Source organism: Pelodiscus sinensis, chromosome 1, assembly GCF_052426305.1.
Source record: "Pelodiscus sinensis isolate ZL-2025 chromosome 1, ASM5242630v1, whole genome shotgun sequence".
NCBI lineage: Eukaryota > Metazoa > Chordata > Testudines > Trionychidae > Pelodiscus > Pelodiscus sinensis.
In genome coordinates, this window is record NC_143052.1 from 8903747 (window position 1) to 8926914 (window position 23168).

The 23168-nt window shown below is 53.5% G+C and overlaps 1 protein-coding gene across 2 annotated transcripts in view; it reads left to right on the forward strand.

Moving 5' to 3' along the window:
• Positions 1-20242, forward strand: part of PLXNA4 (plexin A4) — a 689852-nt gene extending 669610 nt beyond the window's left edge. For both annotated transcript variants that reach the window (XM_075925673.2, XM_075925677.2), the window contains exons 31-32: positions 7673-7823; positions 10543-20242. In XM_075925673.2, coding sequence (XP_075781788.1) covers positions 7673-7823; positions 10543-10638 — 247 coding nt within the window. In that variant the 3' untranslated portion in view covers positions 10639-20242. The remainder of the gene's footprint in view (positions 1-7672; positions 7824-10542) is intronic.
• Positions 20243-23168: the final 2926 nt, after the last annotated feature.

Below are 23168 nucleotides of genomic sequence, written 5' to 3' on the forward strand. Positions count from 1 at the left end.
TCAAAATAATGGGCCTGCTCAAAAGATGCGGAATAACTATTTTGGGATCCCTCCAGGATCCCGAAATAGCTCCACCATGTAGACATACATAAGAACAGCCAGACTGGGTCAGACCAAAGGTCCATCTAGCCCAGTGTCTTGTCTGCCCACAGTGGCCAAAATCAGATACCAGATGCCCCAGAGGGAGGGAACACAACAGGTGATCCTCACGTGATCCCTGTCCTGACAGAGGCTAGGGACACCATTCCTAGCCATCCTGGCTAATAGCCAGTGATGGACCTAACCGCCATGAATCTATCTAGCTCTTTTTTGAACACTGCTAATGTCCTAGCCTTCACAACATCCTCTGGCAAGGAGTTCCACAAGTTGACTGTGCACTGAGTGAAGAAAAATTTCCTTTTGTTTCTTTTAAACCTGCTGCCTGTTCATTTCATTTGGTGACCCCCAGTTCTTATATTGTGGGAACAAGTAAATAACTTTTCCTTATTCACTTTTTCCACACCATGTGGCCTTCCAGGCTGGAAGGGGCTGCCTCCCTGGGCTGCCTATACTTTCCTCGCTTCTTCCCTTTTGCTGAGGAAGCAGGGGAGGTGGGAGCAGGAGCAGCCCGTGGAAGGGAGACAGGCTGTATTTACAAGTGTACTATATCTGGCCCTCTTAGGTTCTTTAAGGAGCTGAGGCTAGTTCCTTTCTTCTGCCTTGATGAAGGCGGAACATTCCCTAGAGGGTTTGCTGGCAGAAGACTCTCAAGCCTCTGTCACAGTGTCCCCACCAGTTTCCCGTCATTCCTGCGGAGACGGTAAGAAGCAGAAAAAAGCCCCAGAAGACGAGGCACGATAGGCTACCTGTAGACCACCGGTTCCAAGCCATTAACAGCAGGTCTCTGGAGCTGAAAAAGGGGTGGATTGAGCTGTATGTGGAATCAGGGCCATCCAGGCAGCTATCCGACTATTTCATATCCCATTTAGAGGCTGAGATTCTGGCTTTGAACCTAAGCTCTCTGTGCAGTCAGGCCAATTTGGTGCCACAGGCTTATGGGGGTACCCAGCAGAGAGAGAGAACACAGCAACTGAATGGGCCTCGTTAACACTGGTCCTGCACTTGATACGTAACTCCCTTCTGTTGACATATATATATCTCTGCCTGTGTCATTTTTACTCCAATGCACCTGATGACGTGGCTTTTACCCACAAAAGCTTGTGCCCCAATGAGGTTTATGTAAAGTCTCTAAGGTGCCACAGGGCTCCTCTTTGTTTTTGCAGCTACAGACTAACACAGCTACCCCTCTGCGACTTAACATAAACCTCAGCAGCTCTGATGCCTGCCCGCCAACCAAACAACCCCTTCGTCCATCTGCATAGGATTCAACAGCTGAAACCACCTGGTGGCCTTGAATTGCCTCAGTTTGCGCGTCACCAAGCGTTTCTCCAGACCTTCTCTGATCTACCGGCCCCAAGCCTGTCAGAGAAACCGAACTCCCCTTCACATGCATCTTCCTGCTCAGCATGCAGGACTTGGAATGCTATTGCACAACCCGAGTGATGTTACGACTGGAATTGCCTTTGCCGTCTGGGAGCAGGAGCAGCCCATGGAGTTGGGAATTTCCCACAACTGTGAAAATTAAAATTGTTTAAAATAGGGCAAAAAGCACAGAAATAAAAACCCGTTTTAATCACCCCAGTCCAATGCTGCTGAGTCTTGTGTGAGCAGGGCAGCAGCACTGAGCAGAGATGCATGCAATGCAGTCTGGCACGGGAGACGTGGGCAAGATGATTTCTCTGTGATTAATCCTGGAGCGTGACTGGTTTTAAAGGAGGATTTGGGAAGGGTGCCCTTGTAGCCAAGAAGGCTAACGGCATATTAGGCTGCATTAGGAGCATTGCCAGCAGATCTACAGAAGTGATTATTCTCCTTTATTCCGCACTGGGGAGATCACATCTGGAGTATCGCATCCAATTCTGGGGCTCCCTTTACAGAAAAGATATGGATGCTCTAGAGAGAGCCCAGCGGAGGCCAACAAAAATGATTAGGGGAGGAGAGGCTGAGGGATTTGGGCTTATTTAGGCTGCAGAAGAGAAGAGTGAGGGGGGATTCGATAGCAGCCTTCAACTGCCTGAAGGGGGGTTCCAAAGAGGATGGAGAGAGGCTGTTCTCAGTGGGGACAGATGGCAGAACGAGGAGTGATGGTCTCAAGTTGCGGTGGAAGAGGTCTAGATTGGATATTCGGAAAAACAATTTCCCTAGGAGGGTGGGGAAGCACTGGGAATGGGTTCCCTAAGGAGGGGGTGGAATCTCCATCCCTAGAGGTTTTAAGTCCCGGCTTGACCAAGCCCTGGCTGGGATGAGTTAGTTGGGGTTGTTCCTGCTTTGGGCAGGGGGCTGGACTCAATGACTCCTGAGGTCTCTTCCAGCCCTGGGATTCTGTGATTCTAAGTGCCCAGGCAAACCCCTCTGAGCTGAACACATTCTGTTCTGCAGCCCAGTCACCCTCCTCACCTACCACCGGAAAGGAGTTGCCATCTCCCCGCTCCCAGTCTCCCCTCTCTGCTGTCCCTGGCTTTGTGCAGGGAGGACCGATCAGGAATAAGAGAAGAGATTCGAGCGGCAGAGCTCACAATCCCAGCAGGCTCCTGGGCTGGCTCGCTCTAATTGAACTGTCACCACAGGCACTAGGGCTTGGTAATGGAGTGCCACTCACGTGCCACCTCTGTTCGGCTGTCACCCCGCTGCACAAAGCACCGGGGTTGTGATAGGGAAGAGAGAGACGTGAAGGGGACGGCAGCAGCAGCACAGGAAGGGATGTGACACAAGTGCTGGACACAAGTACCTGTCTTGTAACATTAAACCAGTGTGGGCTTCCAAACACATCACAGGCCCTGCAGGGAGAAAGCGCCTCTGGATATACTAGCTACCTGCGGGAAGATGAGGACATCGTTGCAAGCCCAGCCTGTGAAGCAGGAACGGAAGCCTGCTTTGTTTAGAGTTGGCCACAGCATGATTTTCGTCTCCCTCAAATATTCTTCGACTGGGTTTTTTTTCCCGTCTTGAATCGGGACCAAACTTCAAAGTTTTGAAAAGGGTCACATATTGAAACGCAACAAATACTTGTCTAGGTCCATCGCAATGTTTCATGTTGAGCATTGCAAAATGTTTTGCTCTGGTGTTAGCCTTTCATAACTCTTTTGTGGTCTAACTTGCTGAAATTTCTAAACAGTTTTGAATCCCAAACCAGGGATGAACCCAAACCATGCATCTGACGAAGTGGGTCTTTGCCCACGAAAACTTATGCTCCAATACATCTGTTAGTCTGAATCTGCAAGAACAACGAGAAGTCCTCTGGCACCTTTATAGACTAACACGGCTACCCCTCTGATACTTGAAACCAGGGATGTTTCATCTAGAATATATCCAAAGGACACATTTTGACAACTGAGGGATGAGGGGGGGTGACATTTTTTTTTTCGTGTCGGAGCATTCACTGAAATTGATGCTGATGCTTTGGAGGATCAGATTAGCATTCAAAATAATCTGGATAAACTGGAGAAATGGTCTGAGATAAATAGGATGAAATTCAATAAGGACAAATGTGAAGAACACCGCTGAGGAAGGAACAAGCAGTTGCACACATACGAAATGGGAACTGGCTGCCTAGGAAGAAGTACTGCAGAAGGGATCTAGAACTCATAGCTGACCCTCGTTGATGGGTACACTGCAAGTCAACAGAATAACACTGTTACAAAAAAAGTGAACCTCCTTCTGGGATGTATTAGCAGGAGCGTTGCAAGGCCTCAGCTAGCGTCTTGTGACCTGTTCTGGGCATCATATTTCAGAAAAAAATGTGGACAAATTAGAGAAAGTCCAGAGAAGAGCAACAAAAATGATTAAAGGTCTAGAAAATATGACCTGTGAGGCAAGATTTTTTTTTAAAAAAAAAAGGTGTTTGTCTAGTTTGGAAAAGCGAAGACTGACAGGGGAGATGATAGCGGATTTCAGGGATCTAAAAGGGTGTCACAGGGATGAGGGGGGAAAATTGTTCTCTTTGCCCTGTCGGAGGTCACTCTCCCTAGCCACCCGGAGGAGCCAGGGGATCCTGCAGCATGCCTGACTTTGCAGATCATGGCCGGACCCCTACCCCAAGAGCAGTAGGGCCTCATCTCAGGGGCAACTGGGCTGCTCCCACCCTGCGCTGTCAGTATGCGTCCTTGCCTGCCCCATGGAGGGATTCTCATGCCTCATGTCGCTGGCCTCTCTCCTTGTCACGGACGGCGGCCGCCAGCTCCGCAGCTGGCTCGGCGCCACTTACAGGACACCTGTCAGCTACATTGGCTCCTTGTCCTTTTTCTGCCTCCTAATTATAAGATGGTGGCTCCCGTTGGCGACAGGGGCTTTTTGTGCACAAAATGTCAAACTGCAGAAATTAAAAATGTAAATGATGGCGTCTAATTAACCAGTTGACAGCAGAGCACAGCCGCGAGTGACAGTGACTGATTGCCTTCCGCAAACCTTGTCCTCCAAGACCTGCCGTACCCAGGGGAGGAAGGACATCGAAAATAGCAACTTCCTTAAAGAGACACAGCCTGGCGCGCAAAGCCCTGTGCAGCAGCAGCAGCCGCCGCCGCAAGCGCTCCAGGCCCCAGCGGGGAAAACCCAGCCCCAGGGAAGTCGGTGGAAGTTTTGCCGTGGGGCTGGAATTGCACCCCAGGAGCGGGTATGGGAGGGTGCTGCCAAGCTGGGCCAGACAGGGTGTTCGTAAGACAGGTTGTGGGGGAACTTAGAGGGAGATGCTGGAGGGGGAGGACTGGATTTGGGGTGAGGTGGGGTGGGGTGCAGTGGGGCTGTGGGAGGGGTGAGCTGGGAGGGGTGGGGCGTGTGTGGAGTTGAAGTTGTCAGTGTGAACGCACATGAGTGTGAGGGTGCGTCTGCACTGCACGCCTATTTTGAAATACTCCGAAATACTCTGAAATAGCTTGTTTCGAAAGAGCACGTCTACACTACAGGGAAGCCTCAAAAGTAGTCTGAGTCAGACTCCCCTCGTGTAAACGTGCCATCTCGATTTAGAGCCCCACAAGCACTGGGGAGGAATAACTCAGAATGACCCTGGTGAGGGCTGTTTCCTAATAGCAGCAGTGAAGTGTCGACACACGCACCTTATTTCAAAATAGCTATTTTGGAATCGCTGTTATTCCTCATAGAATGAGGTTTACAGATTTCGGACTAAGCTGTCCGTTATTTCTAAATTATTTCGAAATAACGGCATGGTTGTGTAAACGCGTGCATTGTTATTTCGAAATAACGCTCGTTATCTTGAAATAACGGTGCAGTGTAGGCGCACCCTGAGAATGGCTTTGGCCTGGGTTGCGTGGACTGTGGGTGTCAGCGCTGGGATAGGAGGGTGCGTCGTGTGTGCCGGCCGGGGAGGCGTTCGGGGGCAGTTGGCAATGTGGGTGTGGGAGAGGGATACCAACAATAGAAGGGATGCCCCTTACTGATACAGAAAATTGCCTGTTCTGTAGGAAATCTGAGTGGGACACCTTTTATCCCATATTCCAACTCAGACTGGCTCCTGGCTGATCGTCACACAGCCTTGCTGGTGGCTGGGGAAAACACACGTGCATTGTTCACTGGCATCAATGGAGGGACCATTGGTCCCCGAGGAAATACCCCAGCCCATAAGCTGTGCATGGGTGTGCGGGACCTGGCGGTGGTGCCATGCCCATCGGTCCCACATCGCTGGCAGCATGGCCACCGTGGTACCCCAGGCCCTGTTCTGTGTGCTGGGCCTGGAGCCTCAGCGTGCTCCAACGGCTGGCTCTCTGGGCAGGGCACATAGCTGAGACTGGCCAGTAGGGAGGAGGAAGCCAGTGTGAGGACTCATTGTGACACTGGGGAGACAGGAGCCAGCACGGAGGAGCACGGAGCAGGGCACCTGTCCCGTAGTTCTGAGATGCAGCATTGGCAGCCCTACTGTGGTACCAGCAGGGGGGTGGCTGGGCGAGGTTCGCATGCAGTTGCTTGGGCTGTCCGGTCGGTCGCAATACCGAAACCAGACTCCCTGCTCCTAGCAGTTGGGTTCTCCCAGTTCCGTCGGCCCCGCGTTGCTCTACGCAGTGACCGGATCCCACGCCGGGCAGCACAGCGGTGTGGAGTCAGCTGCAGCGGGCCAAAGCTGCAGGGTTTAGCTCCAGAGCTGAACTCACCCGATTGGGGGCTCTTTGGGTTGGGCCCAGCTCTGCTGGTCTGCTTTGCACAGCTCTCGCTGCCCCCGCCCTGCCCCCCCACTTTGGCCCGTGCAGTGCGAGTCCTCGTACAGCACAGCACCTGGTGGTGAGGGCAGGACACTGTGTACCTTAGACAGGGCCAAGGAAGGGGCGGAGGTAGGGGGGGCAGTGTCCTTTCTCAGTGTCCCGCTGTTACCAAACAGGCCTGCCTGTTCCAGTCACTGGGGGCCGGGGACAGCCAATCCCCAGAATCATTAACAATTGTCTGCGGCCCCCACAGACGTCCTCTTACCATCTCCAGAGTCCCGGGGCTGACGAGAGCGCGCTGCCGTAAATAACAACCCTGAAGCGTGGGTGCCCACCGAGTGGGCATAGATCTGTGTCTGGCAAGCTTTGCCCTTGAAACGCAACATTGTGGGGGTGTGTGTGTGGGGGGGGGGGGAACTGTCCATTCTCGTGTGGCTCCGAAGGAGGATTTACCTTGCATGCTTCAGGCGAGCGCCATCACCTTGGGGAGTGTGGATGAGTGGTTAAAGTAGAGAACTAGGAGCCAGGTAGTCTGGCCTCTTTTCCAAGCGCTACCTTTGACGCGCTTAGGGAAGTCCCTTCTCCCGGTGTCTCAGATTGCCCATCTGCAGCATGAGGAAAAAGCTGCTGACCCCACCGGGGGCTGTTTTGTGTTCGTGTCTTGGAAGGGTAACCCACACACCTAGTGTGACGGTACGTTGGGGTTTTCCCATCTCCTGCACCCCCGTAGTGGCACGAACAGACTGCACCAGCCAGTAGAATAGAGGGAGTTTATTGCTTCTCCAGGATACAGCACAGCACAGATGTAACCTGGTTATAGAGCAGGCCTAGGATGCCTCAGCCCCCCTTGAGATGGGGGAGCCTGGGCCCCTAAATCCCAGCCCCTTTCCCTAGGCTGTCTCCTCCATGCTCCCAGACAGAAACTAACTCTCTTCCAGCCCTGCCCCCCAGCCAGGGGCCGCATTCCACCTTCCTTTGTTTCTCTCCCTGAGGGGTAGCTGGTCAGACAGGTTGAGAGACCCTTGCCTAGTGACTCGTCCCCTGTCCTGCTGGGCGGTGCTACAGACAGCAGCCAGTGGGGGTCACCCCCAGCCCCAGCATAGCATCCAGCAAGGTACCCCCCACTACGTCACACCTAGTGTGGCACTCAGATCGCTTACAGAGAGAGAGAAGAACAAGGGAGCTCTACAGCCTAGGTTGAGAGCCAGTTGGCTTTTAGCTCAAGCGGTAGAGGCTCCTATACTAAGCTTCAGAGATCCCAGGTTCCAATCCGCCTGCTGGCAATTACAGAAGTACCCCAGCACTCCGGGCTGAAAGGTGCAAACAGGCCCCTCCCTTTCCCACGCGACCTGCCCATTGTTAACTAGCAGCCCTGCCCCACGCCTGCTCCCCATTAAACTTGTGATTCTCCCCGCTTCCCCCCGCAGGTATTACTCCGACATCGGCAAAATGCCAGCGATCAGCGACCAGGACATGAACGCCTACCTGGCGGAGCAGTCTCGCATGCACATGAATGAGTTTAACACCATGAGCGCGCTCTCGGAGATCTATTCCTACGTGGGCAAGTACAGCGAGGAGGTGAGTGCGAGGGGAAGCGGGCATGCTGCTGGGCTGTCTGAGAGCATGGGCCGGCCAGCCTGGACACCCCCCCCCTTGGCCTCCAGTGCCCGTCTGGTTTCTTAGGAACCGAGGGCTTGTGCAGGTGAGGGATGGAGAGTGGCGCGGGCCGAGCAGGAACGGGGCTGTTCCAGGCTTCCCACACCCTGCCGTCCTCCCCTTGGGATTTCATGCTCAGCCTGGGATAAACTGAACCCCTCTGGGTCTCCTTGCCAGGGTTTGCTTCCTGTTCTGTATCCCACAGAGCCCCGAACCCTTCTCGTCTCTGCCGTGCATGTGACTGAACGTCCACCGGGGCTGGAGGCCCTGGGTGCAGAGACAAAAGGGAGCTGGTTTCCGCACAGATTGACTCGTGCTGTCCATTGGTGTGTGACACCCAGGCGGGGATGCTAGTTTTGGCTGGGGGGGGGGGGGGTTCGTTAGTTGCAGCCGTCTGTGTCGTCTGTGTCTCGTGAGCCACACCAGACAAGCAGGAGACTCTGCAATCTAATGAAAAGAAGCTGGCTCCACCACTAGTGCGGGAGGGCCCGCACATGCCAGGGATTAGCAGGGAAAACCCAATTCGCACAAGCTGCTGGAGTCACACAAGCCAGTCCCCGATCAGCTCCGGGCAGAGAGGGGCAGGGGAGAGGGCTGTCACTTCTTCAGTGGTGGGGGCTGGATGTGGTGTTTGACAGTGACTAATTACACTGGCTAGGGCCAGCAGGCCTTCTGCAAACTGCCCCCCCGCCGGCATCCCAGTGCTGCCATTGGAACACAGCCTCCCACCCTAGGCCGCCTGCTCTGATCGTCAGGTTTCCTAACAGCTCTGCCGGCGCAGCTGCGTCTTCCCCCGACGCCGCTGCCGCGCTAAGCCCTGGAACAGCTCTGCCGACCCACCAGGCCCGGCAGCACCCCTGCCAAGTCGGCCCAAGGGCCATCTCAGCAGCATCTCTTGTGCCCCCAGCGCATCTCCATCCTGACCTTCAGGGACACCTGCTCTGCCAGCCTCTGTCCCCATCCCACTCTGCCAGCCTGCCGCTCCGCTCCTGTCCCAGCCCACGACTCTCACCTGGTTCTGCCCAGGCGCCTCCATCCTCACCTGCAGCCGGCCTCCCTTCCCAGGTCCTGCTGGCTCCTCTGGCCAGGTGTGCTTTGTGGGGAGTGCTCAGGCGACACGCGCCGCTGGGGCCTGGGCCTCCAAACGGCTACCAGCATTGCCCCAGGGCAGCGAAGCCCAAGATATCAGCCCTGACCCAATGGAGTCGCTCTGCGGGGAGCACTCACGGGCAAACGGCTGCAGGATCCAGCCCCTGATCAGCGTCAGGACCCGAGTGTCCAGATGCGACCGGCTAGCGAGATAACCCTTCGCAGCAGCGCCAGGGCCGGGACGGTGCGTAGAACTCGAAAAGCGTCCGTGTCAAAAATCCAGCCTCGTGCTGCTAAAGGCCCAGGAGTCTAAGCCTCTTGCCTCACACGGCGAGAGCAACGCGGCTGAGAGTCAGCCTTGTGCAGAGGGCGGCACACGGCCCGTGCACCACTGAACTGCGTGGCTGGGGGGTAGAACGGGATACTTCCCTTCAATCAGTGCCCTGAGCTGGCTCGTAGTGACAGTAAGACACGTGTGTGTAACCAGAGGACCTCGGATTAAGGGAGACCAGCAGAAGAATAACGGCAAGGCAGAGTCCCAAGCAAGCGAAAGTAAAGAGACGCGTCTAGGACTCAAGACTGATCTAGCAGCTCAGCCGCTCTTCCTCCCAGAGGCTTTCTCGTCACCTCTCCTTTCCAGCCTGTCTGGACCCTTTGCACATCTCACAGTGCGCGGTGCCTTGGCCATGAGGCAGAAGACGACCTCGGGGCACGCGCCCGCTCCCCACACAGACCAGGAACGTGTTCCCAGATAAATTCCTTTTCTCCTGCTGGTTGCAGACACCACGTGGGCTGCGGAAGCCTCCGTGCTGACGTCCCCCTCCCCTCCCAGTTGGTGCTAGATGGGCGACTCTGTCCCCACCCTTGCTAGGCCGCCGGCTTTGGTTGCCTCTCTGGGAAGGGACCGCCACGGGGGCTGCCTAGCGACAGGCTGCTCAGCCAAGCAAATCCACATGCCTTTATCGAGGGCGGGCCGGGCTTCTGCCTAGCTCTCCAAACACCTTTGAGGAAGGTAGTTCTAGCCCGTGTTGACAATCCTTTGTACGCCCCTCGCACACATGCCACACGGTGATTGGCGGGACCAGGGTGTTGCCAGTCCGTGTACGGCCCCTCACCCGACGCTTGTTTGACACAGATTGTGAGGTGCGGTGAGCACGTGAGGCTGGGCAAGAGCAGTGAGCTGCCAACGGGCCTCTCCGTCTCCTCATGTACCGGGAGAGGCCGTGCCAGGAGCAGCGCACACGGCCTGCCTTAGAATGAGGCGCTCAGCCCAGGCCTTATCTGACTTACAAAGCCGGTGTCCGCTTGGGGAGAGATTAGCAGAACCCCCATTTCTTAGCCAACATTCCCTCTCCAAGGAGCGGCTTCTAAAGCCCAGGCTGCCAAGGCGCCCTGCTGTGTGCAGAAGGGGGCGCTGCTTCTGCCTCACAATCGCTGTCCTATCCCACTCTCCCTCCCTGCCCCTTTGTGAGCCGATGGGCTAAGCAAACCAAGCCCCCCACCCCATTCCTACTGAACAAAGCCGTCTCTCTTCTCTCTCTCTCCTTTGCAGATTCTCGGAGCCCTCGATCAAGACGACCAGGCCGGGAAACAGAAGCTCGCCTACAAACTTGAACAAGTCATAACCCTCATGAGCATAGACAGCTGAGAACTGGCCTGCCAGGGCAGCCCTGGGAGGGAAAAACCAAGCCGTGCCTCAGTCAAGATCACCATCTTTACCAAGTGCAAGTGTAAGCAGTCACCTGACCAGCGCGCTCTCTTCCCCTCTCTCCCCACCTCGAGACGAGGCCCCAGGGATTCCTGGGAAGTGGTGGTGGAGGAATCTCAGCTTTGGGGGCTATCGAGACCTTTGGGTGGAGATCTCTGGTTCACAGCATCCCCTTCCTCCCTCCCCCTCCCCCTACCATCCCAGCCGTATCCGGATGGGAAACTGGAAGGTGACCTCCGCCACGCTGCTTTAACTGCCCTCCTGGGCCCATGGCTCGGAGCGGCTGTTTGGAAACAAACTCAGTATTATTAGAGTCTTGCCACAGGGAAGCTACTGTCCTTGCTCGGCCTGCCTCCCGGGATCTCAACCGGGGCAGGAGTGACCCTGGATCCTCCTCCAGCAGAGCCGTTACAGAATCTCGGTCAACCTCAGTCCCGGAGGAGAGAATTCCAGGCACCCCTGGGAAGCTCCGGGGATGTGGCGAAACAGGAGCAGGACCGTCGTGGCACTAGGGACTCTACCTGGGGGAACAGCAATGCGAGCCGTTCTCCAGGGATGGGGGGAAGGAGGGGCCGCCCCCCCTTCGCTTTTCGTACGTTTATTATTATTTTTAAAACAGATCTGTGTCCCTCTCAGTCTTTTCCGGTTTGTCCTGTTGACCGTGTAACTGCGACACGGCGTTCTCTGTCCGGTTGCACCCCATTGGGGATCCTCCTGGCAGTGTCTCGCACCCCGTTTCCAACCACGCCCCTGAGAAGACAAGCCACGAGGAGCCACGTTTCATCCTGGAGAGAAGGGATGTGGCTTGGGAAACCATGACCGCCCAGGAAATGTATATGTCCTACCGCAGGATTTTCATTTGTTTCTTTTCTGAGCTGGAACAAGATGGTTTTTTGGTGAAGGTGGCGGGGTGTTTGCTGCAAAACATGAGGGTCGGCCCGTGGGAGAATGGGTCATAACTTCCTCTCAGGCGGCTCCAAGGAGGAAGTGACCTCGCTGCCGGGGGAAGTGACCTCACACCTATTGGGCCTTTAAAAAAAACAGTACAACGTTTTCTTCTTTAATATTCCAAACAAAATGACTGTTTTTCAGCATCATCTTCCCACCCTTCTCCCTCCTGCTTTCCTGTCCTGTCCCCAGACGTTCCTTGTCTCCCACTCCCGTCTCCCTCCCCAACAAATGGCTCCTTTTCAAAGCCCATCTGGTGCCTGCAAACTGTCTCCCTGCTCCTCCCGTCCCCTGTGCCCACCCTCTTCTTCCTCCCCTCCCTCCTGAGGTCCCGCTTGTCTCAGAATGGGTAGGGATGGGAGAGGATGTGTGCCTGCTCCCCCAGAATGCCTGAGTCTCTGAGGGCCCAGCCCTCTTCTACCACAGGCGAGACGCGGCCCTCTCCTCTCTCTGTGCGATCGCAAGCCGCTCACTTTGATTTCACCTCACCTCAGCATGGCAGAGACGCAACCCCAGTGCCCAAACTAGGGAACCTCAAATTTGGCACCTCCCTGAGCGAGGATGGAAGGAGGCACTGGGTTTGCACCCATCCCCTCAAGGACGACGGGAGTGCTCGGTAAGAACGCACACAGGAAGGGACCGGAGCCATCTGTAGCCAGCTGCCTCCATCCACCGAGAATACACTTTGGAGGACGCAGGGGAGAGGACCTCCATGGGCCTGATGGGGAGGTGACGGTCAGACCCAATCTGGTTGATGTGTCTTGCTCTCAAAGCAAAGGCTCTGTAAGGCAGTGTATCGCCTGGTGGAGGGGGGCCAGGGAGGGGAAAGGATTCGTTATCACGATATAAATATGATGGGTCATGGGCATCTACAATCGTCTTCAACTGGGTTGTGAGAAAAAAAGTTTGAAAACCGCTGCACTAGTCTACATAGGCAATGCTTTCTACAGTGGTTAATGAACGATGGCTCAACAGTAGTAAAGAGGCTGGTATAAGATCTATAATCTAACAGCATTGTTTAGGGACACATTTTGTGTTTTAAATACCAGGCATTGTGTGTGTGTGTATGTGTGTGTGTGTGTGTGTGTGATTTCTTTTTGTTGTGCTTACTTTTTTTTTTTTTATGTTGGTCAACCGATCAACTCATCATGCACCTTATGGACATTTCAACGCTTGCAAGAGGACAGAGTGGGGGCGTGTTGGCTTGGATTGGTAATGTTGTGGTTTAATAATTTGGTTAGGTTGCAGAGTGTCCCAGATCAGATGGTTATGGCAGTGGAATAGAAAGCACCATGGGAGCCAGTGATACGAAAACTCACAAATTGTTTTTTTTTAAATACATTAAAAAATTAAAAATGGAAGAAACCAAAGGTTTTGACAAAGTGCCACAAACGATAAACACAGACCTTATTCCCCTGACTTTTACTCCGCAGGATGGTCGGATGGAAGGATAAAAGGTTGATTTAGGGGAGATGAGTGATGGGCAGACAGCTGGTGCTGCTCAGAGATTAATTTTGTTTGCACATGTGAAGGGAGGAAGGTGACATGAAAAAAAAAAGGTATTGAAGGAAACGTGTGATTTTGCACAGCCAGAGACGTTCTTTTAAAAAAGGAGGAAAATAAGAGACATGTTCCGGTTCTGTTTGGAGTGGCAGGGTTTTTATGATTTTAATTTTTTTGCGGGTACAGAATTTTTCAACTTTTTGTCACAGAAAAACTCAAACCCCTCAGAGAAATGGCGAGAAGGAAAATCTCCTTGGAAACAGGAATCATTGTGAGCTGCAAACCATGCCCCTCCCGCCGAGGACTTTAAACAAATCTCTGTTTTGCTTCATTTTTATTTTTGTATCTGCGCTTTTGGTGGGTTGGTTTTGCCTTGACAATGTGCCGAAATTGTGCCGTGAATGTGTGGGCTCTTCTCTCCATTCCCATGTGTCCCCCGCCCCCCATGCTCACCGTCCCTGTCCTTACAGTCCTAGGAGATGTCTTGGCTTCTTCCCCCTCAGTAATTTACGTTTATGTGCATGTAAAATACAATTAAAAACAAAGACACACAAACAGAGGGAAGAACGAGCCTGGGTGTAATCTAGGCAAGTTATTTTCCTGTTTCCTTTGCCTACGTCTTTCCCCCGGCTGCCTGTGACCTCCCAACTGGAGGATATGAGCTACCCATTGAGGATTTGATCCAAAAGCCACTGAAATCCAGCCCCCTGGCTTCACCTTAGAGCCCAGAGTTCCGAGTTACGGCGTGGGTGTGCCAGTTAAAGAGCTCTGAATGTCACCTGACGTCACGAGGCAGGCTGAGGGGACTATGGCAGAAACAGATCCTAGCATGGGCCCGGTGGGGACAGGTAGGGGTTCAGAGTTCACTGGGGGGAACAGCAGCTGTGCGTGGTTATGGGCCAGCCCCACTGCAAAGCACAGCCTACGTGGCCTGGTGCGATGCTCCTCCCTCAGCGTGGCCCGTCTTTCCGGGGCACATCCCGTGGTTGCTTGCGCTACGTAAGATGAGCTGCTCGATGATTCTTTCCTAGGGAATTGTGGGAGAACATGGCTCTTCCTCAGGGCACACGGGGAGGGGGATTGTGGGACAGCATTGGAGGGCGATCAGCAGTCGAGCGATTTAGCCTGAGTCCTCACAGCAAGGAGAACTGGTGAGAGGAATTTGTGTGTGAACAGGCAGCAGGTTGGGGGCATTCCCTGAGTGACTCAGCAGCGCAGCCATAGTTGGTGGGCTATAAAGGCAGAACCTTAAACACTCAGGCTGTGTCTACATTGGCAAGATTTTGCGCCAAAGCTACTGCTTTGGCGCAAAGTCTTGTCACCAGTCTACACTGGCCGTGAGTACTTGCGCAAGAACACTGACGTTCTAATGTATAAAATCAGTGCTTCTTGCACAAATACTCTGATGTTCCCACTCAGGGATAAGCCCTCTTGCACAACTGTTCTTGCGCTAGAGGCCAGTGTAGACAGGTAACGTTAATTTCTTGCGCAAGAAAGCCGGATGGCTAAAATGACCATCGGAGCTTTCTTGGGCAAGAGAGTGTCTACACTGGAACGGATGCTTTTGCGCAAAAGCACATCTCTTGTGCAAAGGCACGTGCCAGTGTAGACGCTCTCTTGCGCAAATACTTTAACGCAAAAACTCTTGCGTTAAAGAGTATTTGCGCAAAATCTTGCCAATAAAGAGTATTTGCGCAAAAACTCTTGCGTTAAAGAGTATTTGCGCAAAATCTTGCCAACGTGAAGCGTTGGGCTGATACCAACACAGGAGAAGCCCTTTAAACTCAGCCACGCTCCTCTTCCTGGCCAGAGGGGACTGACCCAGATAAAAGTCCTGAGCAGATAAAATTCATAGGCCAGCTCCTTAGCTGATGTACGCCTGGGGAGCTCCACTGGCTTAAAGGAGCCGTAGCACCGATTTACACACATTAAGGCTCTGTCCCTTTTGACCACCTCTTTGTCTCATTCAGTCAGATCTCGTCTTTGCCAGCTAGTAGTTGGATGGTAACTATTATCAAAATTGCCATGCCTGCTAATTGCATCTTAACCATCATCCCCAAGTGGAGCCTCTTACCCTAATGAGAGATGGACACTTAAAAATACTAGTTTGGGTAATTAACAGTGATAGAATTTTTAAATATTTTTCAGCAGTGGTGCAGAGAGCCAGCACAAGGGTTATGCGCCACTCCCTTCAGTCCACGGGCAAATGTTATCGGTGACAAAGAGACACAGTACTAGGAAATGGCAGCTGATGCCCAGAGGAAATGGACTAATTAGAAAACAGCTTGAGCCACAAAGTTTGGATCTGTCCCTTCCAAACTTTAGGGAAGGGCTTTGGATGGGGCCATCGCTTTGTGGCATGGTCCCCCAAGGAACGTGCTGGAAACCCAAATAGATGGAGTCCAGTTATATTGGGCTGCCAATAGCATTGAATTGTGACTATCCAGGGAGCCCTCACATACAGGGAACAAGCCTGCACTCACACAGGGACGGACAAAAAACCTCCAATGATCCTTGTCTTTCCTACCTCTGATTTCTATGCTGATTAGTATGACAGGTCGGCACTCAGCGGCTGCTGGAAGAATATGGTCAGAACTTCGTTCTTGTCGCCTACTGCTCTTTTTGAACATTGGGATTTGGAAAAAAGACTTTAAGCAACCGCTGGAGCCTTAAAATCGTGAGAGGCCATGATGCAACGCCTATGGAAGTCAGTGGAAATGTTCCCATTGACTCCGGGGCGGGGGGGGGGGGGGTTGGATCAGACCCTAATGACAGCCAAAAAGTGACAGGCATTTCCTACGGGGATTGATTTTTTTCCAGCTCTAATTATCTGTGATTCAGTCCCTGGCGAGTGTGGCAAGACAAACAGAAAAGTCAGGGTGAGGAGAATGAACGGTGTGTTTCCTCCAGCGGAGACGTCCTTGCTCAAGGCGCCGTCAGTTAAACCTGTCTGAAATTCATTGAACATTGAGGTCTGAAAAATAAATGTCAGCAACACTGTAACTACATTTACCCGTCCCCCTACACACACACACACACAGACTTGTTTTTTTTTTTTTCCTTATTTGACCAACTCTAGCAGCTACAAGAACAAACTACCTATGGAAATGAGGGATTCTCTGTCTCTTAGGATGCCTCTACACATCAGGGCTGAAGCCGAAATAAGCGATGCAACTTGAACTACGGCAGTTGCCTAGCTGACGTCAAAATAACTTATTTCGGCTTTTGGCGCTGTCTACGCAGCAGGAAGTGCGAGTTGGAGCACTCTTCTCTGACTTCCCTTACTCCTCGTACAATGAGGCTTACAGGAGTTGGAGTAAGAAGTCCTCCAGCTCGACATTATTTCCATATTATGTCAAAATAACTGCCTGCTGTGTAGAAGTGGATGATGTTATTTCGCAATAACATCAGTAATTCCAAAAGATCACTGCTGTGTACACATAGCTTATTGGTCTTGAAATCCAGAGTAGATGTGTGTCTGGGAGCTATACTTTCATCAGCTACAAATTAGGGGGCTAATACACACAAAACAGGGTGAAATTCAGGGGCCTGGGTATACTGTGTCCAATTTTGATCAACAATGTATAGAGAGGATGTAGAGAAACTGGAAAGGGCGCAGACGCGAGTGACAAACCTGATCAAAGGGGTGGAATGCAGCCATACGAGCAACAGCTGGAGACACTGTGTATATTTAGTTAGGAGTTAAAGAGGGGGTGATCTTCAAATGCTTGAAAGGCTGCCAAAAAAAGATGGAGAAACCTTGTTTTCTCCTTTCACCGAGGGCCGGACAGTAGGTGCAAACTGCAGCCGAGCAGATTTTGATGAAATCTCAGTAAAAAATGTCCTAAGTGTAAGAAAAACAAAACCGGCTGGCTTGCTGGGGAGATGGTGGAAGCTTCTACACTGGAGGTTTTCCAAAGCAGGCTGGACAGTCTGGAAGGTTTAGACCCTTGGCAGGGAGTTAGACTTGCTATCCCTTGCATTTCCATCTAACCCTAAGGTTCTATGATATAGGAGGTGATCTGATGCTTCCTTCTGGCCTTATGAATCTATGAGCTAGTGAATATGGCTTGAATGTAAAACGCTGAGGGAAAAAATGTGTGACGTTTCGGGGGGAAAGATTGCGACAGGTTTTTCCTTAAAAAAAAAATCATCAGGCCTCGCACATGGCAGTGACCCTCTTGACATTTAGAAGGGCCTATTTATCGGCCATACAATGTTACTGGTGTCCCGTTAACGTTACCTGGTAAATTGAAATGTAGACGCAGGCTTGGAAGCTTTCCCGTGGCCACAATAGGGACAAACTCAGGTCAAGCTTGTGGAGGCTTAAATGAATCGTTCTGAATCTAGGAGCTTGCTCATCACCAAAGTTTTGAGCCATCTATCCAGACAGCCCCTCCCCTTCCCCCCCTGAAGCTGCTTGGCCCACTCTTCTTGATTGTGCAGTTGCAGGGAAGAGAGCGTGCTATGGAAATGCGTGCGCCTGTCCCAGAAGGGGATGTAGCGTGACTACCAGGAAAAGATCTGCCTGGCCCAGATCCTCCACTGGTGTAAATCAGGACATGGGTGCTCCACTGAAGTCAATAGCACTGCTGCCCGCTTGGGGATCTGGGCCCACTGCCTCTACCAAAGAGGTTAAGCCAGCTGGGATGGAACCCGGGGGAGGAGCTTTTAGTGGTCGCCTACCATTGTGTGGGGGGGGAGTTCCCTGCTAACATCAAAGCTTCTATGAGTCACAAGACCCTCCCACTGACACTGATTGGTGCGTGCCAGCAGACTGAGCGTGCTCAGTGCAGCCCCATGCCATCACAGCGCATGGCATGCGTTAGGCACACGCGGACAGGACAGTTGGGAAGCCAGGGCGTGATGCATGGTTCAGGATGCAAACAAGGACCCCTTGCTGCTGGGTGTCATCACACCTCCATGAGCATCGTGTGTGGGGTGCATGCCCCTTCACATCCTCATTCGCTCCCCCTTTCTTTCCTAGTTTTGACACAGCAGCTGTTCCTGTCGCACCGGTCTAGTGGGGTGCTCACAGTGCCAGCAATGCCACGGCCTCCTTGTGTGGCCAAGGTCTTAAACCTCTCTTCCCCACTCTGGAACAAGATATTAACAGTGCGCTGCTTTGCCACAAGGTCGGGAGGGGGCGTGAGGGTTTGCAACGTGCTTTGACCATGGGAATTGCTAAGTATTAAGGATTATTTTGGGCCAACTGAGCTCTTGACACTGATTTACAGGGTCTTAGAAGGGTCCTGGCTTAAGGGGGGAGAATTCGTTTGCAGAATGATGTAAAAAAAAAAGATTTAACCCAGAAAATCTTACAAAAAATAAGAGAGAGAATATAAAGCTGCTTATGCTGCTCACGAGTGTGATTTTTGTTGTTGTTGGCGTTGTTTGTTCGTTGGCTTTTCGTTAACCTTCTGTTCTAAAAATGGAGCGTTTACCTCAAGAATTTGTTTCTGCTTGGAAACAGATCGCCGTCAAGCGACTTTCCACTGGGAGCAATGTTCAGGGAGGGCAGGGAGAGGGACCCGTTATATTAAAAGGAGGGAAAAGAGGCTACGGTGAGCAAATTTCTGCCTTTTCCTTTGGGTGAAAATATGCATGTGATCAGATCCTGAGACAGGCTCCTTCAGGGTTTGCCGCAGCTTGGCTGTCTCCGGGTTCAGCTTGTGAGCAGTTTTTTCATTCTGCTCTCCAATCCCTCCGCTGGGTTCCTCCTCTCTGCACACTGCAAGCCAGCTGCTTTCCTGGGATGTGGACGGAGGGTCCCAAGCTCTGCATTGCAGCTTTGTCTGCACAGTTGCCGAGGGGAGGCAGAGATGGGCTAAAATTATGCCCGGCTGGCCACTTGGGCCAGTTTCTCCAGCCAATGTAGCCGACTGACATCACCACAGCCACACACATTTCAACCAGCTGCTTGAACCATCTAGGTTCTGACAATTGAACTGCCCAGCCCAGAACCCCCAATGGGTCTGATTTGCAGATCCAGATCAGTCCACTGTCTAGAAGATCCTCTTCTACCTCTAGACTCCCAGGTTCTGCTGATTGAACACCTCCAGGTACAGAGAGTGGGACTCTGAAATGCTGCTCCCCCAGGGCCGAATGTCAGGCCCGAGGTTCTCAGAGCAGAATTTTGCCAGAGGAGTGGGATGCTGAGCCGGTAAGCAGATAGTGTGTCAGCTGCATCCTTGCACAGCAACTGTCATGGCCAAACCTGTGCAGGAAAAACCTGGGTACACACTGTAGTTGGAGGGGAGAGGGATAGCTCAGTGGTTTGAGCATTGGCCTGCTAAACCCAGGGTTGTGAGTTCAATCCTTGTGAAGGCCATTTAGGGAGATGGGGTAAAAATTTGTCAAGGATGTTACTTGGTCCTGCTGTGAAGGCAGCAGACTGGACTCAAGGTCCCTTCCAGTTCTAGAAGATAGGCAATCTCCATTAATTTAATTGAATTAGATGTGCTGGCCATGGGGGGAGGATTATGCCCTTAGCTGTGAAAAGTGTCATGGTCTTGCAACTCAGTTCCCAGAATGGTGCAGGAGGGGGAAACGGAAAACCAAAGGGAGATCTAGGGGCCACTCCAATGTGCTTTTGGTGAATCCCCAAACACTGCATTGGCTAACAAACTTGCATCTGGGTGACTTAAAGCAACAGGGCAGTCCCTTTCAAAGTCCTGAAACCCGGATCCAAATTTTCTCCGAGGGCTCTCGCTCCCCTGCCAACTTTAATAAAGCTTCCACCTTCCCTCAATGCAAAGACATATCCTCGGACTACAGTGTTACGCTGCGCCTCAAAGAGACGGCCGCGGTCGCAAGGAGGTCGGGCTTGTTTTTCTTGTCGTCGTTGGTTTGTTTTCTTTTGAAATGATCCTCGTTTAAAAAAAAAAGGAAAAGCAAGAGCTCTGCTATTTAAATGGGAACCCCGTTGTTACTTGGTAAAGGCAAAGCTTCTGTACCTTTGTTATAATTAATTGTATACCTGTGTATGTAAATATAAGGCATTCCTATTTTGCAGTCCAGAACAAAAAAAAAATACCTATTTGTAATATAGAATAAAGTTTATTAAAAAAAATAATAAAGAAAAAAAGCACAATGTTGTGGCTGCCTGAATTCTGTGACTGAGTGGAATGGGGCGGGGAGGCTGGATTCTGCACAGAGTGGGGAGGAGAATCCGACTCTGTGAGCCAGGATCGGGCCCGGGGTGCCTATCAGAGAGACTAATGTGGCAATGACTTGAGCAATGCTACAGACCTGTTAAGCCAGCAAAACGCAACCCAGGAGGATAAACACAGGCCCGTCCTATTATCTGAGGCACAGCAATGCTAAGGGACTTGCCCAAGGGCACCTAGGAAGTCTGTGGCAGAGCCAGGCATTGCCAGCAGAGCTCCCAAGTCTCAGCCTAGTGCCATATTGGCCCTACCTATCTGTCTGATTGGTTCTGACTGGCCAGTGATTAGGCTTAAACCAGTGACGAGCCTCCCATTAGCCCATGTAACTCCCCCGTTCCACCACCCTCTGTACTGCAGCAGTGGCTGTTGTGGCCACGCAGGGCTGCCTTGTCCCTTTGGCACCCAGGGGATTCGTCCTTGTCACCTGCTGAGGCAGACGGAAGCTGGCGAGATTGATGAGATTCTCAAGCTACGGTACAAATGCAATTTGTCCAGGCCTTTGGGACAGTAGCCGCTTCGTATTGATCCCAGCCTGGTGCGGTTCAGCCAGAAAGGGAGCCTGAAAACCAGCAAGGAAGCCTGTCTGAGGGAATAGGAAAGGCCCTCGCAGCTTAATTAACGCGCATGGGGGGGGGGGGGGGGGGGGGGTTTCCACTAGGCTGCATAGCAAGTGGCTCATAGGCCTGATTCAGCGGCTCTGGCTTGGGGCCCCGTTGTGCAAGATGCTGTCCAAAGACATCGTGAGAATATAATCACGTCCCGCAAGCCCTCACGTACTACGGAGCGGAAGGGAAACCAAGGCACAGGGTGGTAAGGCGACTTGCCTGTGGTCAGCCAACAAGCCGGTTGCAGAGCCAGAAAGAGAAAGTGCCCCCCCCCTGCAGTGTTCTAACCACTGGTCCATGCTGCCACGAGGATCACAAACATGGTGGATGAGTGTGGGCACACAGAGGGAGCACTTGGGTGGCCGTCCCTCAGGGGAGTGGGGCACACAGCGGTGACGCCAGCGACGGCCTCTCACTGGAATGGGGGGGGGGGTAGCATGAACTCACGCTGGCCGGGATGCTGTGGTTAATAGCACCGCCCTTCGACTGGGCTCTTGGATGGCCAAGCGCAAGCAGGGGCCCTCCTCCGTTCCCCTGCCCATGGGAGCATCTCCCAGCCCCGTGGGGTGGGGCGCTGCGGGTTAGAGTCCAGTGTGACTGGGCAGCACCGCCACACGGGCCGGATTAACCTCTTGTGGGCCTGCTAGCCAACAGATTTGTGTGTGCCAAGGGGCTGGGTGGGCGGGTCAGGCCCTGGAGCGAGGGGCCAGGGGAGCCCCACTCGGCCCACCCCAGAGCCAGGGCCCCCAGACCCACCCACCCACGTGCTGCCGTATGCCCTTTCCCCTCAGAGGCCAGGCTACCCCGCGCCGACCCCATGCGCAATGCTCCCCCATCCCCTGTGCCCGGGGCCTACACACCCCCCCCAGATCCAGCACCCTCCCCCCACAACTGAGCCTCCCCACAAACCCACCCTGACTAGGGTCATCCCAGAACTACTATGCCGGTGCCCTTCCACCCAGAAACCCCTCCCCTGAGGCCCCCCCCATCACAGCTCCCTCCACACCACAGCCTCACCCAGCACCCCAACGCATACCACCACCAGCAAAACTGCACAGTGCCCCCCGCAGCCCCCCGCTACTCATCATCCCAACAACAATCTCCCCCCCGATCCCCAAACTGCCCCCAATGCCCCCCCCACTTACAAATGCCCCACAGACGCACTCTCCCATGCCCCACTCACCAGCCCCGCTGGGAGGGCGCCTTGGCTGAGGGGGCTGAGCTGGAAGAGATTGGGGGGGGGGGAACGGTGCCCTCCAGCACACGAGTGGTGCTGCCAGGCTGGAGCAGGCTCCCTCAGGGCCCGCTTGCCTGGTGGGCCCAGCACAGCCCGCCACTCTGCCCCGGTTGAGACCCACCCTCCATCGGCACGGAGCCCGGGGGGGGGGAGGGAGATGGGCAGGGCCCCACAGGCCATGGGCAGCAGCGACTGCTCAGCGCTGGAGCCATGCTGGAGAGCAGGGCAGCCCCCCGAGACACAACCCCATGGGTGTCAGTCTGGCCTGGCTGTGCCCTACGGCTGGCAGCCCTGCTCAGCCCCCTGCGTTCCCCCACAGGCGTGAGGGGCTGCAGGCTGGGAGCTGCTCCTGCAGCAAAGCTTGAGGGTCCCGGCGGAGGGGCCAGACCCAGCTGTGTGTGGGGGGGGGGGGTAGATGGGTCTGTACTGGCTAGGGGGTCTGGGTTTTGACTGGGTGGAAAGGGGAGCCTTGAGGGAAGGGGCAGGGAGCGGGTCTTGCGCAGGATAGAAGAGGAGCGGTTCTGTCGTCTGGTTTTAAGTATTACACCGTTGGCCACCCTAGTAACAGTGGTCCTGTCCCCAGTGCCGCAGCACCACTGGTACTGCCTCAGCATCCCCCGTCCAGGGGCAGCACCAGCTCAGGAAACCCCGCCCTGCCCGTCTCCCATCCAGGCCCCAAACAGGGCTACCCCTGCTTAGCACCCCCAGCCAGCCAAAGGGAGGCTCACAGGAACAGCCCCCCCCCACACACACTGCCCAGCCTTGTCTCTGCATCTGGTGCCACCCTTGGGCTTGCCTGTTCCTCCCAGAGGATTTAGCGATGGCGTCACTTGGCGAGCAGCCAGAGCGCTAATGCCAGGGGAGAGCCGAACCAGCCAACAAGCCCCCGGGTAGATGGCAAGCAGCCAGATGGCTGAAACAAAAATACCGAATATGCCTTCCCTCTCCCCCCCGCCAAAAAAAAACACTGGGAAAAAAATTTTTGAAGGAAAAAAAAGTGGGGGAGGG